Here is a 16,262-nt window from a genome sequence, read left to right as displayed (position 1 = left end):
GTCACACTCCGAGTGACTTTTCTGTACACTCGTCTCTCGGGCTCTGACAGGTGGCTAATTTCATAGACTTTCAAAGCAAAATATCGAGAAGGCAGAGGATTATTGTGACATGCTATGTGTTTGAACAACTTATATATACTATATATTGTATGTAGAACCTATATTTATGGAAACTCACCCCCTTCTTAATTCAACTTTAAAAAGGGGGAAAAACAGTGACTTAATTCGGCTGTCGCGCAATTCCCACTTCCTGGTTTATCCGAACTTAATACAATAAACATATGGCCATTGAGTCCCCTTACAGATCGAGTTAGAACTTCGGTCTCTGTAATTGGTGAGTGGAGCCAACCATTAACGGAGTTCAGCGGAACAACCAATATAACAGAGACCGAAGCTTTTGGTGTAGTTGAGCACTATAGGGGAGACCGGGGTTAGTTGGAACACGGGGTAAGTTGAAACATTGTAATTTTCTTTAACGTCTTTAAACAAATTTCTGCAATACTGCCCTCAATTTATTTTCATTATCAACAGCCATCCACCATATTACAGACAACACATGTGCCACAAGCCTGGTGAAGTTTGAAAGGAATTTTTGGTTTTTGATTTTCTGAGTAATTTTTTTCTCTTTCAGAACTGTTTAATTATCTCAGAGAACTTTATAGATCAAGTTGGCCAGTTTGGGGGTATAATAGACACTTATACCAAGCTACAAAATGAGTTTATTAATATGCCATGGTGAAGTCCCTTTTTTGTGCTGTAAGCTTATAAACGTCAAATGGGCCTCCGGGGTTAGTTGGAACAAAATTGAAGGGGCTAGTTGGAACATGTTCCAACTTACCCCAAACATAATTATGAATAAAAACATTGGATATGAGAAAAAAAATACATTAAAGTTGAATTAAGAAGGGGGTGAGTTTCCATAAATATAGGTTCTACATACAATATATAGTATATATAAGTTGTTCAAACACATAGCATGTCACAATAATCCTCTGCCTTCTCGATATTTTGCTTTGAAAGTCTATGAAATTAGCCACCTGTCAGAGCCCGAGAGACGAGTGTACAGAAAAGTCACTCGGAGTGTGACGTCACCGGGGGGAATTTAGTATAAGAGGTGCCTGAATGTCATACAGAAATGCTATGCAGAGAGAGAAAGATATTTTACAATTTTTTTTCAAAGCAACTCAAATCAAACAAATAGGACTGATATGTACAAATCTTTACTTTCCCTGTATAAAAAACAGTATGAATAACCACCATGAACTCTTCAATCATGATGTAAGATAGCAAACAGTGAGTTATTGAATGATATTTTCACTATTTCTCATTTATTTTATCACGATGTTCAATCAAGTGAGTAGCTGGAAAGTAATTCCGGCGGCTAGCTCAGCGCGCGCTGAACGCATAATACTAGTACACACAACACCCAGGCATTTGAGTGTACTGTTATGGTCTGGTATGTCGACTTAGTTCATGGCCGTGCAGCGATCCCCTGGCGTTTTTTCTTCTTTTCTTTTGTCTTTGACTCCACTTTTATATCCTCTGGATCATTTCCACTCATAGCTCATTCCACAGAACAATCTTGAACCAAACGTATAGTATTCTTTCTCGGCCTTCTGAGTTGTTTTCTATATTTAATTACGCTAGGGGTCACCGTCACACATACAAACGCAATTCGGAAGTGAGTTGAAGACAGAAAGATATATAGTAATTAGTATACATCTCTATGGTTGAAGACAACAAGAACGGTACGGTAGCTCGACAGCTAGCTGCGCCGGAGCGGGCGGCCGGTCGGCACAAAGCAATTCCGCAACCAACTGTGTTTTTTTGCAAGAGCCGCGTCACACGCGGATAAATATGTCATAATAACACGTCTGCTACGTTATCGACTGGTGAGAAGATCTCGATCAAATTTCATATTATTCACCTTGAAATTATTCCTTTAGGGTCTATGGTATCATTCTGAGGGAATTCACATATTTGGAATAATAGTACGGCCACAAATATTTTAATCATTTCCTCTTTGCAAGTTCTATGGCTCGCAGATACAACTTCAACTGCAGTTATTCCATAGTAGTACACAAAACGGCACTGCCTTGTTTACTAAACTGGGACCGAATACCCCCCGGTGACGTCACACTCAAAGAACACCCGTCTCGGTAGGCATTGCAGGAGCGAACTCAGGGAAAATGGGTAGGGATAAATCGTTTAAATTCACTATTTTGAAAAAAGAAAATGGGGGGTCGAATCACCTATTAGTGTTTGGGGGGTTGTAAGGTTGCTATTAATGTAAATATCTCAATATTTGGAATCGTCTTCTTAATTCAACTTTAAGTATTTCACACTCTTCTGAACATGTATTGTATTACCATGCTTGTTTTGTTTATTAGTTAGGTCTGAGTGTGCATTTAAGGCCTATTGTAGGCACCTAATGCAATATTAACCCTTATCAAACTGGGGGGGGGGGGTCAATTTGAGCCCCCCCCTCAAGAAATTTCGTCACTACGCCGTCGCGTGAAATTTTTTTACTACACTGCTCGCTGACTTTTTACTTTCAAGTCTTGCGCATCATTTGAGACCAAATTTGCGATGCCTGTGACTGTGTGCGCGGTTTTGAAATTACGCAACATTTTGTATGTGCATGTTCGGACCCAAAATTGTTCAAAAACATGATTCCATGTACAAGGTCAATGCAAATTGTGTTTTTCAACCAAAAGTCATAAATGTATGATTATTTTTTTACTTTTGTTGGTTCAAATAGATTCATTTTATGCTATTCATAATCGCAAAAGACTCCCGACAAAGTTCATCGGAAAAAACAAAGGTTCGAAAGAACAAAAATACAAATAAAACAAACAAAATATGCATAAGAAATTATATCTTTTGCAATTTTTGGTGGATATTTGTTATAAATGTGAAAATTGATACTCTCACCAAAAATTAGCATTCTACTAGCTTAATAAATAGAGTTAAAGGCACATACCCAAAAAAAAACAAATTTAGGGCAAATTTTATAAGCTTATTTGCATAATTAATTAATGAAAAAAATATAAACAATTATCTTTTGTCTTATAGATTTGATGCAGAAGTACATGAAATTGCTGATAGTACACTTAATTGCATGTAAAATCAAACGCACCCAAATATGCGGAATTCTACAACACAGTCTGCTTGCGTGAGTGGCTGTATAATAGAAAACTTAAAGTTCAATGAATCCACACTTTAATATTTTGAACTCGAATAAAATAAAGCAAATAGGCTAAAACCATGTAATATTACAGTTTTAAGTAGTTTTAGTATAATTCTTAATTGACCATGCAGTGTTCCAACTTACCCCATACTATGTTCCAACTTACCCCGTATTGGAGTAAGTTGGAACGTTTGCAATGGTCTCGTTCAAGGTGGATTTTTTCAGTAACCATAATAGAGTTAAAAATTTTATGGGGTACATTTGAAGCCCTTAGATATATGCTTCAAGCTGATATATTGATTGTTTCTCGAATAAAATCAATTTCGATTTTACAGCCATTTTTGTCAAAAATGTTCCAACTAACCCCAGTCTCCCCTATTATGGGAACACTCTCAGTGGGGTGACATGTTTCGCGCGAAATTTGAAACCTTGGCGTGGTCATTCCACATTACAGTTAATGCAGTCACAGTGTGTGGAGTAGCGCGACTAGCGCGCTCGAAAATGTGCGAAGATTGTTCCCAAAGGCGGCTTTGGCTGTGTCCTCACTTATTCTCAAAACAAATCGCGAGGTGGTTTTCTGAACCGGTTTGGAAGATCGCTTCCAAGACCGCTCTCATTACACGTTAAACTAGTTTCCTCTAATTAACATGACTGAACTAGTTTCCACTTATTCCAGTAAACTAGTTATGATGGTATTGAGAACGGTTTCTAGATCTCTGTCATTGTCTGAGACAATCTCAGGCTTGGACAGGGTCAGAAGGGAGGAGGAACAAGAGAAGAGTGAGAAAAGCAGAAAAATGTGGTCGGGGATAAGAAGATGAGGCGAGAAAGGAGGTGGGGGAGGGAGAAATTAGTTCAAAAGTGAAGAACTAGGGAGTATCCATTGCCATTTTTCAATCTTTGGGCCAATCAACAAGCAAGCCCAACAATTTAAACCATGTGATTTTTTTATTGTCATGATTTTCCGGCTTGATTAGCCTATTTATGAGGTGGTACCCTGGCATGATTATCACAGTGACTTTTTATCGAGTTTCCTAAAATAATTTTTGTCTTGGAAGGCTTGATCTTGCATTGTGGCAAGAAAATTCAGATTTTATCTTGTCCAAAGATGCAAAATGATTATCATAATTTTTTTACAAGTTCATGACTTTAGTTTTCTGCTGGGTGCCAAATGATTTTCAGCCATTGTTTGCTTTTCACCATTACTTCATTTTAACTAAAACTTTTGTGTTGCAAAATCAGAAAATATACTTTTTCATGACACCTCAATCAGTATCGTTTTTGTATTATATAAAAAATATATATAAAAACTAAAGGTAAAAAAAAGAAATACATAAGAAATTGCAAAAAACAGTATATTACATAAGAAATTGATCTAATATTGCAATTTTTTCACATACGGGTCATTCCATGGGGTTGGGGCAAAAATTGTGACATCAGGGTCAAAAAATAGAAATGTAATAAATGAAAAGTTTTTTTTCTTATATGTTTCATGGGACAATTCTTCAACTAAATCCACTTACAGGCATTTCATACCACCCTGCATATTTGAGTAAGTTGCGAAACAAGATTTGGCAAAATACCACCGTTACACGGACATCATTTATCATCCTTACTTAGACTATACTCTCCTACTGTCAAAATAAAAGGGTTGATCTCAATTCCTCTTAATAAATATTTTGCTAACAACATTTTTAGTCAATTTATTCCACATTTTCCAACATGGCATATATATTTTGAAAGATTTAGCATCAATAAATGGAACTTGATGCTCTGTGTGTATACCAGTGCCATGTTCTGTGTCGTTCTTTTTTCTCACCAGTCAAGAAAATTCAATTTATGATGGCATGTAGAACTAAATAGTTGACAGAAGTCATGCCTCAACAGAATGGAATATTCTTTTTGGAAAAACTCAACTACTCTTTCTGGCCTAACCTTCTATTTTTGGTGTTACCACCGTTACATGGACATCATGTCTCTGTAACAGAGGTATAATTTGAAGCATTGTAAGTTAAGGTCCATTAATGGTCATCACATACCAAATTACACTTTCTGCCTTCAATTATTTGCACAAGATCAATTGATTATATTAGAAAAAAAACATTTTGCATGTCAAATTATTTGCAAATAAAAGAAATTTAAATTAGAGTTTAAACAAAGAAAAATTTACAAAATTATTGACAAATTATGTGTCGTTCTTTTTTCTCACCAGTCAAGAAAATTCAATTTATGATGGCATGTAGAACTAAATAGTTGAGAGAAGTCATGCCTCAACAGAATGGAATATTCTCTTTGGAAAAACTCAACTACTCTCTCTGGCCTAACCTTCTATTTTTGTTTGGTGTTACCACCGTTACATGGACATCATGTCTCTGTAACAGAGGTATAATTTGAAGCATTGTAAGTTAAGATCCATTAATGGTCATTACATACCAAATTACCCTTTCTGCCTTAGAATATTTGCACAAGTTCAATTGATTACACTAGAAGAAAAACATTTTGCATGTCAAATTCTTTGCAAGTAAAAGCACTTTAAATTAGAGTTTAAACAAGGAAAAATGTACAAAATTATTCAATATTGACATTTAAAATCATACTAATCCTCAAGGTTCCACTTCCGTCTGTCTCTGGAAACATTTATGTTTCTTTCTAAAGGGGAAAAAACGAAACAGTGCTATCTTACGATCTCCAAATCTTTTATTACTTTGAAATATCTCCTTCAAGATATTACTTTCAAATGTAGATACCTCTGTTACACGGACATCATGTCCTTGTAATGGTCATATTGAATAGCATTACTTGAATATTTGACATATTTTTCTAGTATCAACACACTAAATGCAAGTTAACTCATCTTACTCAAGTGTAGAAATACAACATCTACAAGCAAGCTTCTGTAATTCATATCAATGAACAGGTAAAATGTTTTTTTTATTCATACACAATTATAAAATTTTTTGATACCTTTGATACAATATTCAGGTAAAAAATATGTAGGGAAAAGGTACTAGTTTAGTTCTTCTAAGCTATGGTTTTTCAAGACAAAACAAGACAAAGTTGGCATAGACATGGACAACGCATTTATACCTTACACATATAAACTTGTTCAATTTGTTAGCTCTAATTTGTTTTACCTCAGTTACATGGACATCATGTCCTCAAAATGGTAGTGTAGAAGTGACATTAATTAAAATATAATCATGTCATCACTGGAACTTACATACATTAGATAAAACATTAAGTTTCAACATGCGAAAAGGACAATTGTAAAGTACTTAGTGGACAAATTAAATTAAAAAAACTCACCACCTTTATATCTTCTGTTTTTTTAACAGAGTTGTAAGCAAGAAAGTAAAATGTACTAAGCTATTCTAATGTTCAAAAATAAAACTGCAAGAACTCTTCAGTAAACTTCTTACTGGCAAATGCAAAAAAATGTATTACACTGTACACTAAACCTGACTATTAAAATTAACATGCAATATTTCTCTCTTCATTCAGGTTACAAGTTTATGAACTTCAAGAAGACTGGTGACCCAATAAGAAAGTTTGGAAGAGGATTCTGTCAATGTCACAAAGTGGATGGAGGTAGAATTGTGCCTCGCCATCAGGCCAGGAGTACAGGTCACCAGATTGACACTTCATGTACTGAAGATATACATTTTCACCTTGAACAGAGGCTACCTGTAGTTGAGAAAAATAGTATTTGGAAGTTTGACTATATTTTTTAAGCAATAAGCAAATATTTTTTATATTATATCAAATCATTTAGTTATTTATGTCTTGACATTTTCTCATTAAAGGGGGTGGATTACTAGGGACAATGAATCTGATCTGTTCTTGCAAAATACACAGGAACCTTCACTTTGTATTTTTTCATAGCAAATAGAATTCATCATTTCATAGTTCATAAATTAAATATAAAGTTACGTTTTATAGAAGGTTTTTGTATTTGTGTTGTTGTGTTCTACTTTGTTTTCACAATACAATTACTTGCCCATTACCTTTTCATAAATTATCTGTACTTCAATTTCATTTCTCAATGGATTAATTTAATCTAATTCTATTCTGCATTCTAATCAAGGGTGGTTATCTAGACAATTCCATTTAGTTTTTTATAACCATCTTATTTAATTTTCATCGCTGAAGTTTAATTGTTCAAGCAATTACATAATATATGTATGTTCTATTGGAATTAAATGAATTAATGGAATTCGAATCTGCAATTTACCTTCTGATACAGCAAATAAACTCTTGTGAAAAAAACTTGATTGTGTCACATTTTCTTTTGTTCACTTGTACATGTTTTAAAAATCTCATTATATTGCAATAAAAAAAAATCACATTGAAAACAATCACACAGTTTTGCTTTCTGATAAAACAAACCCCCCCCCCCTTCTCCTTACAATTTAATATATAGACATCAAAATACAAAATATTGAAAAAATATTGAGAGAAAAAAAGAATGTGCTGAAAAGTATAACATTCAACAAGATGAAAAGTTTTGGGAAGGTTAGGCCTACAGCCAAGAATGACTAGTAATTGGATTATGGCCATGCTTCATCATACACAAAGCACATGTACTATGTGTAGGGGGTAGTAACATAAAAATTATTTTGCCCCCCCCCCCTTTCGGATTGGGATCAGCTGACAAGTAAAAAAAAAAAAAAAAAAAAAAAAAAAAAAAAAAAAAAAAATGGGGGGGGGGGGGGCCTGCCTCCCCCGTGGCGCTGCCACTGGTTCTAAACTCTCATTTTTTGGGGGAAATTCAAATTTGATCATCAGGTCTTTGATACCCATATTACGTAGAATCAGTAGGAGCCAATTTAAACAAGGCGAGAAAGCCGCGAGATTTTGTACCAAATCTGAGATGTCAGCATGATCATCAGCGGTTTTGAGTATCCATTGGCCTATTGAAATAACATATTTCGGTGTTTAAAAAAATCAACTAAATTGCGATTGAATCATGTCAGCTAACATTCAAAACATGTTTGCATGGAATCACAGTAATAAAAACATTATTTCTTTGGGGCCGTTTAGCAAATCTGGAACAAACACGGCGATGTCTCAATCACATATTTCACTTACACGAAAAGATACATGTGGGACTGTAGTAAAAGATTATGGAAAATTAGCGAGATTTTTCAAACTTAAAAACACTTTCTGCATGATAATATAGTTTCACATTTTTAAGATAAGGTTTAACTGATTTAAAAATACGAGTATCGGGATAAATCTCCGTACTTACGTCGCTTTGAAAGGGAAAACATCGTGGAGATCCAATCCACCGTTACATGGACATTGCAGGAAGATTCCCAATTGCAATGCTGCAAAACACCCGATATCATAGCCGTTCATGTGCACGTGGATTTCGGCTAACATCCCGTCCGTCTGATACAACGACGGTCTCTTCTCCGGTCTCTCCTTTTTACATACGCGATGAAATGTGATCCACCGTTACAAATTTGGCCCGGACATCGCCCAAAACATCGGCGAACTTCGATTAATTTACATGACATTAACATTGGTTTTCAAAGCTAATCTTTTGATGAAAAGTTGCTTACTGCCTGCCCTTTATTTCTGACACATAACTTTGGAAAGAATGATTTCTGACTTTTAGTTATTTACCACTTTACCGCCGTTACAGAAAAAAATAAACGCGGACATCGCATGTAACGGTGGTATGCGATGTTGTAGGAATGATTTATGATATGAAGCCTCTTTTCATTTGCTATCCCATTACTGTTTTGTTATTAAACAAATGTTGCTTTATCAATCATGGCCATTTGAATTTGACTAAGTTTATCTTTTAATTAGATATCTTCAACTGAAAATTACCATTTTGGATGTCACACTTGGTACCCCAAAAAAGAGTCTGGACATCATCATTTAAAGTCTCACCATCAAAAATACTTGAGGTTCAACATTTTTATTTCTGCATCAAGTAATTGCTTACATAACTGCCTTCCAACAAAACCACATTGCAACATCCAAACGCCAAACACATTTTCAGGATAAAGCCAACAATTCATAGGGAACACAAAAAAGTGCTGTTGCCCCAACCCCGTGGAATGACCCATACATTTGCTATGAAAACAACAAAGAGTTCCTACACCAGAAATCAGGACATCTGGAGCGTTATTTAGGGAGTTATATGCAAAAAAGTATGATTTTGCATACTAATTGCATATATTAGCATGATTAATTAATAGCAATTTGCATCAAATTACTATAATTTTGAAGATTATGTCCCAGGCAACCTACGTGCCAATTATCGGCGCGAACGCGCGGTTGAGGGCCGAGAGCTCGTATGATCTCCCAAAATACCCCGGCCTAATTAGGGTTAAGCAATCAGCAATCTACTTTCTTTTTTTTCATACAGCATGGCAGCAATGAACCTTTCAGGGTCGTCTGCAAGAGAATGGATTTCAAAACGTCGTCAAACCATACAACCATGGTCCCAATTTATCAGCACATCTCGGTTCACCAAGCCCACATCAGTCACTGTAGCTGGAACCAGGGTGGTCAAAAATATTGAGCATTTCCAGAGCAACTATCTCTTTGTTTTCATCATCCTTGCTATCTACTGCATGTAAGTATTGTAGTTTAAATTGTAACATTGACTCAAATCATGCCAGAATTTCCAGAAATGTAGGGATGATTTCCATTCTTTCCTATTTTTCAGCTATTGTAGAGTGTAGAAGGAGTGGCTACAGAAATAATTACAAAAGGCTTTTTCCCTTGCTTATTTAGGGACAGTGATTTTCCGCGATCGCGGAAAACGGACGGAATTCACGGAAAGGGCCTTTTGAAACGGAAAGTGGCATTTCAAACGGAAAATCACGGAAAACGTATTTTCCCTCAAAATACACAGAATAGCAACAGAAATTACTCCAAAATCACAACAAAATGAGAATATTAAATGGCCCAAAAACCCCAGAAAACACGATCTCACTTCGCTACTATAATGACAATTCACACATCGTGACTGCACTCGACATCAGCACACTCGATTGTACCCCGCACCGTACCCGTACCCGGCCGGCCGGGTTGGGCTTCACATGCACACATATCGTTCAACTACATGTACACGGTCGTGTGTTGCTGCCCTCTACGTTTGAAGATGTAACAGCACGATATCGTGGTCTTAAAATCCAAGATGGCGGATTGGCAAAAGCCGTTGATTGATGATAACGATGTCCAAAAACCCCCCAAATTATCGATGAAATATCATTTCACCGTGAAATAATGCTAATAATATGAAAGGTGAGGATGTATACATGCAAAATGGGTGTGTAAAAATATTTCATGCACCCGCATAGATCCGATTAGAACGGATTTTATTGTGTTGTTGGTACAGTAGCAGATACTAATTTTGACCAGTGTGAGTGTGCATGTTGTGATTTTGCTATTCAATGTGTAAACGGAATTGTCAGTTTTCCGTGTGTACAAATTCTATGGGGAAACGGAATTTCCGTTTTCTGACATGCTGAAACGGAATTTGAGATTTTCTGAAACGGAAAAGGCAATTTTTTGAAATGGAAAATCACTGTCCCTACTTATTGTCTTTTCTGTATCCTGAACACTTTCTTTTGCTGTATACTGCTTGCTTGATGTGTTTAAAATCAACCAATTGTGTCTATATAGTAATTTGTGATATTATTTTCTTTCTCTTTTTTTTTATTATACAGAATGACATCACCCATGCTTATCATCTTTCTTGGTGGTATCTTTGGAGCCTTTTATTGGATCAATGTCAAAAATCAGAGCAAAAGACTCAAGATCGGAAGTGAGTTTTGATCCTCATTTGTTGCTTTGAAAATATTATCTGTGAATATTGCCTATATTTTATTGTAAGATGTGCCTTATTTTGGACAGGTCAGAGATTTATGTGCATTTTTTTTTACATGAAAACTTTCAAAAGCTCAACTGTAAAAGTGCCTTGGATTATATTGACCAAGGTGACTAGTTGAAGGGAAATACATAATTAATACAAAAATTTTGAACAAGCCATCAGAAAATATATTTTTAATTTAATTCTGGGCTCCGTAACACAAAGGTTTGCGATGAATTGCAAATATGAAAGAACCGCACTCATTGGCTCCCAGTCAATATTTTAAACAGAGTGCGCATGCAACGATGATCACGATTGGTCAATGGTCATTGGTATTTAGCGATTGATTGCAAACCTTGTGTAACGGAGCCTCGATTGTATGTTTGCTAAGAACATCAGAAATATTAGGTCATGTGCAGAATTCTGAATTATGTTAACATATATATACTGCAATTATCTTATTTTGATCAGGTTATGAGTTGACTCTTGTACAGCAGTATGGTGCCGTGGCAGTCCTATCTATTCCCTTGTTTTTCCTTGCGGGGGCTGGATCGGCAGTCTTCTGGGTTTTAGGTATGTAATTCTCATAGATTCCCCCTTTCAAAAAAAAAAAAGTGTGAAAAAAGCCTCCACAAGAGAAACTGTCCTTTTCCTTCATTCTGATAGGTCATCTATCAGAAAATATATTACTTCAAAGAAAAACTTGATCCAATCATTTATGAAAGAATATTACCGAACACAAATTCCTTTTCTTTGTTTCAAATAGATCATCTATGAAAACAAAATAGATAATTCTCTCCTTTTGTGTCAATGCCAACACAGGATTACAAGACAAGAGTTTGCATCCACTAGCGACTAGTATTTCACAGTTGGCCAAGTTATATAACAACATGCTAATGAATTCAAAGTAGAAATGCAGCAAAAACCTTCATAGAGTGTTCATTTGTGTGCTATTCTAATCACCTGGTCTATGCAATATATGCATCCTGCTATGTATATAGGAATGCTTACATAATATCTTGCTTTGAAGTCTGCCTATCATAATGAAAGAATTTAAGGTAATTTGATCAAAATTGCCCATGAGGTAACTCTGAACTGGTCTGTTCATTGAGAGAATCAGAGAATAAAGAGAAAACAATGAAATGCAATCTCAGTAAAACTTACAAGAGGTGTAAAAAAAACTCCCATATCCCAACTTTCATCTTACTTTTTAATTTCAAATTTTGACAGCGTGAAGGAAAAGAAATATTCTTTTATATAAGCTTATATTCTGTTTTTATCCCCTTTGTTGAAGACCAAATTACTACTTTGGAGTTTTACCGTTTCCCGATGACTGACTTATTTTTGGTTCTGGGTGGCAGGTCACATATTATTTCTTAGTCAAAGTAATAATACTGTCTTATTTTTTTGGTTCTGTTTGTAGGTGCCTCATTCTTTTTCATCATGCTACATGCCGTTTTCTACAACCCACAAGATCAACTAGATGATATACAAATGGAAGAAGTGTAAGCATCCCCATGACAACTTAAACCTCACTTGCTATCACATGCAGGGTTAAAAATTAATCCCATGAGAGCTTATGAGCTATCAATAGTGTACTCAATGATGCTAAGATGTTTCTTTATTCAAAATATCTTTTAACTGCCTAAAGATTCAAATATTATTTTTGCCAACTATTTGTATCAAATGAATGGAATCAAATGAATTTTACAAAGTGCCTCTTTGAATTAAAGATCATTATGAATTTAATTTTGTTCTTAGAAATTCTATTATTTGATGTTTATTATGTTTTTCAGTATACATACTTATATTTAGAAATGTAATAAGAGTCACAGTGATTCAACACAGTAACAAATATGGCTTTCCTGATATTTATGCTCATGTTAATCATGTTGTACAATTAGAAGAAGATAGCAAACCTTACATCATGTAACATGTAAATTTATATATTTTGAGAATAGGCTTACTTGGCAATTATTAGTTATATGTGAAAATAACTATTATGATCTAGATAATGTTCATATTGAATAGCAGTCCAATTTCATGTAAAACCCTTTGCATGCATGAATAACTTCTACCTTTGTTTGCAAATGATTGATAAAATACTAATTGCATTGTCTAATGGATTGATATCATTTCATTGAAATCAATGTATCATTGGCCTGGTTCATAACATAACATTTAGAACCAGGCCAATAATACATTGAACTCATTGGGGCTAATTATGTATTCATGAGGTCATATCTTGGGGCCCCGTGGACCGATTCCCACCAAATTTGGGTTGTGGGGTTGTTTCATCATGCTCAAGCAAAATATGGTACTAAAAATGGTAAAATACAACAAAAAAGAAGAAATTGATGATGTCACTCTTTGGTACTCTATTGAAATTGATCTTAATCTCTTCCAAGCCTTTACCCAAGGGTCCCATAACAGCTATCCTGTCAATAGTCAAACAATTTTCATGATTAATTGCTCATTCATTTTAGCCAGTGCAATCAATCAAAATAATTTGTGTTTTGAAGCCCAGCAGAGCATTTCATGAATTTGTCAAATCTATTTATCCGACGAAGTCTGTTTTGTCTGACAGTTACAATATGAACTGTGTTTCTCAAGCCAATTAAAATAAAAAAAGTCGTCCGATCTGTGAGACGGCAAACCTTGATGAAACCCCCTACATATAATCATGTTATATATCCTGCTTTAACCATTTCCATTTCTCACTATGCTCTCAAAACACTGAACACCACCACCAACAGTAAATTAAAGTGACCCATTTATTTTGATTAATCAGCTTGCTATAGAAATATGTGTGTGTTGCAACTGTACAGAGAAATTGTAGATTTCATTATAGTAATAATTTCTCATGCTCTATTTAGCCAATTAAATTTTGTCACATTCCTTTAATCATTGCATGTTTAAAAAAAATCCATTCCTTCTTCATGGAATTCTAAGGTAATAATGTCTTTCCTTCCTTTTATATTCCCCCTGCTTTTTCTTTACTAAATTCTCTCTATTTATCCCTCCCTCTGTCTCTCTCTGACTCTGTTTCTCTACCTCTCTCTCTGTTTCTCTGTTCCTCTCTCCCACTGGCTCTTCATCTCCCTCTTTCCTTCTCTCTTTTCTCTCACTACTCATTTGCAGATCATTTGGCAGTGCATGAGGTCCCTCACAACCAAATGCTTCATAACATCCCTTCAATGTGTTTGATGGATTCACCCAGCTTCAGGCTTCTTAACATTGAAAACACCTTGCATGCTATTGGATTATTCCATTTTCATTGAAAGGGATTTTGTCAATACAAACTGCTGAGGAGACATAAGTTTAGAGGACATTTTTATATGTAGTTTTTGTATATCATTTCAGAATAAAGTCATACTTGTACATGTATTTTTATAGAGCTATATATATGTATGTATGTATATTAGCACAGATATTAGTTCCAAGTGCTGAACTGAAGTAAAACGGTGTAAAGGGTTGTTCAGATATGGGGCAATTATGTTTCCTTGCATGTTTTTTAAAGCACAACAGAACTGAATAATATTATATAATAATAATTGTAAGAATATCCAATTGAAGAGATTTATGAGTCCAAGGCCACCGCCCCATCCCCCCTCCAAGAATTTTTTTTTTGCTGTGACATTTATTTCCTATCTCCTATATATGTATTCATTGACTTTCTTCACAAAAGTATGTTAGTGGTTTCTTTTTGACAGTTCTTTGTGCCATATCTGAACATGCCTTTACAAGTTTATGTTATTACTGAGTTTTTAGTGCATGACACTCTTTCTTACACTGTAGGCTGATAAAATAAGATTCAAACTTAAACATGTATTGTATTCTGGGATTTTATAACTGTTTTGACCAAAGGTAATCTTTCAAACTGGTTGATGTTAATTGCTAGCTTGATCTTTTATATTAGTGCTCCAGCTTGTTTCTTTGAATGATATACGGTACATGTAGCAAAGTATCAAGTGGGTGTTTCATAAAGCTGTTTGTAAGTGACTTCTTGATGATTGACTGGTGGTCCTTTCTTGTGGTAAAGGACACACACCAAATTTTCATTGATGTTGATTTAGCACTTAAGAAGGGATCACCAGTTGAGCGTGAAGTGGCTTGTAACTTACAAACAGCTTTATGAAACACCTAGCTAGGGTCTTCGGCCTTGTGGAGTATAACTTATTAAAATCTAACATGGATAGGTAAACGTGTGTGAAGTGTACATGATAAGGATGGAGTTTAGTAAGTATGTCTATGTATACGAATAGACACTCTTGTATGATATCAAATTGATGAGAAATTATGTTATGGAATATGGATAATAAACTAATCTATAAGATATTGTAGGGAAGATTTTATGAGAATAGAGGGATGAATTACGACATTTTGATTAAATGGAATGTTAAATATCTATAATTGAATGCATGAAAAATTATTTTGCTATGTTAAAATTGTAGGCCTGTATTTAAATTAAAGCCGAGGTACATTAATCCACCTCAAAATTTTGTATATCTAATTTTTTGAAGATGTCATCCTCATTCCGTATACATGCATGTGAAAAATAATAAAATTCAATAACGATAATGGTAACAGAAATTCGGCTCTGCCCTTTTCACAATATGTTCTAATTATTATGCATAGAGGAGTGTGTAGTGGCGAAAAAGTAAAATTTAGGGTATTTACATTAGTGCCACAAGCACAGGGCACCAATCTGAATAGCCGAGATCCCTGTATCACCAACGACATTGCAAACTTGAATCTGTGCATCATTTGTTTTATAAATGAATTGTATGAATTCTGCTATTGGCTACATCCTTTAGCCTGTTTGATCAATAATTAATTTTGCTCATTTGCATGGTATTTTGGGTTTATTTTGTGACAATGTCGATGTATGTTTCACTTAATATTGCTTTGAAAATACACGCAATATATAACTTTTTATTTGGGATGAAAGCCGTGTCCATTGCTTTTATTACGTTTATTGTAGTTGTATTGGATAAATTCCTGTATGGTTTACTCTATACTGCACTCTGTCTACTTTCCGTTTTGTCCCTTCATATATACATGGTCTATAAATAATTTTTAGTTTGACTATAAGTTCATTTAAACCTTTAAGGCCCGTATTCTGAAGTCAGGTTTAACTTAAACTCAGGTTTAAAGTTGTGGTGTAAGTATGGGAAGCCAAAAGTATCAAAATTTTATTAAGTTGTATGTTTCCTATGTTTACTGTGCTTTTTCCTG

General features: G+C 34.8%; 1 protein-coding gene across 2 annotated transcripts; it reads left to right on the top strand.

Annotated features, from left to right (window-relative positions):
- Nucleotides 1-9,418: 9,418 nt before the first annotated feature.
- Nucleotides 9,419-15,962, top strand: LOC129266470 (prenylated Rab acceptor protein 1-like). Of its 2 annotated transcripts, none has more exons than XM_064103452.1 (5): nt 9,419-9,782; nt 10,882-10,979; nt 11,496-11,597; nt 12,448-12,529; nt 14,166-15,962. In XM_064103452.1, exons 1-5 carry the CDS (start codon nt 9,574-9,576, stop codon nt 14,182-14,184), a joined length of 510 nt encoding a protein of 169 aa, XP_063959522.1. In that variant the 5' UTR covers nt 9,419-9,573; the 3' UTR covers nt 14,185-15,962. The 2 variants fall into 2 exon arrangements, 1 of the variants encoding a protein (XP_063959522.1); XR_010294378.1 differs by having other exon boundaries at nt 9,553-9,782; nt 12,448-13,057; nt 13,216-15,962.
- Nucleotides 15,963-16,262: the final 300 nt, after the last annotated feature.

Source organism: Lytechinus pictus, chromosome 8, assembly GCF_037042905.1.
Source record: "Lytechinus pictus isolate F3 Inbred chromosome 8, Lp3.0, whole genome shotgun sequence".
Classification (NCBI taxonomy): Eukaryota; Metazoa; Echinodermata; class Echinoidea; order Temnopleuroida; family Toxopneustidae; genus Lytechinus; species Lytechinus pictus.
Note: the sequence above shows the minus strand (reverse complement) of the source record. Positions and strands in the feature narration are given on the sequence as shown.

Bases quoted from the DNA above. Each gene is read 5' to 3' on its own strand.
- LOC129266470 (XM_064103452.1), top strand. From the start codon at position 9,574: ATGGCAGCAATGAACCTTTCAGGGTCGTCTGCAAGAGAATGGATTTCA. The intron at 9,783-10,881 runs GTAAGTATTGTA...TTTATTATACAG, and splicing joins ATCCTTGCTATCTACTGCAT to AATGACATCACCCATGCTTA. The intron at 10,980-11,495 runs GTGAGTTTTGAT...TATTTTGATCAG, and splicing joins CAAAAGACTCAAGATCGGAA to GTTATGAGTTGACTCTTGTA.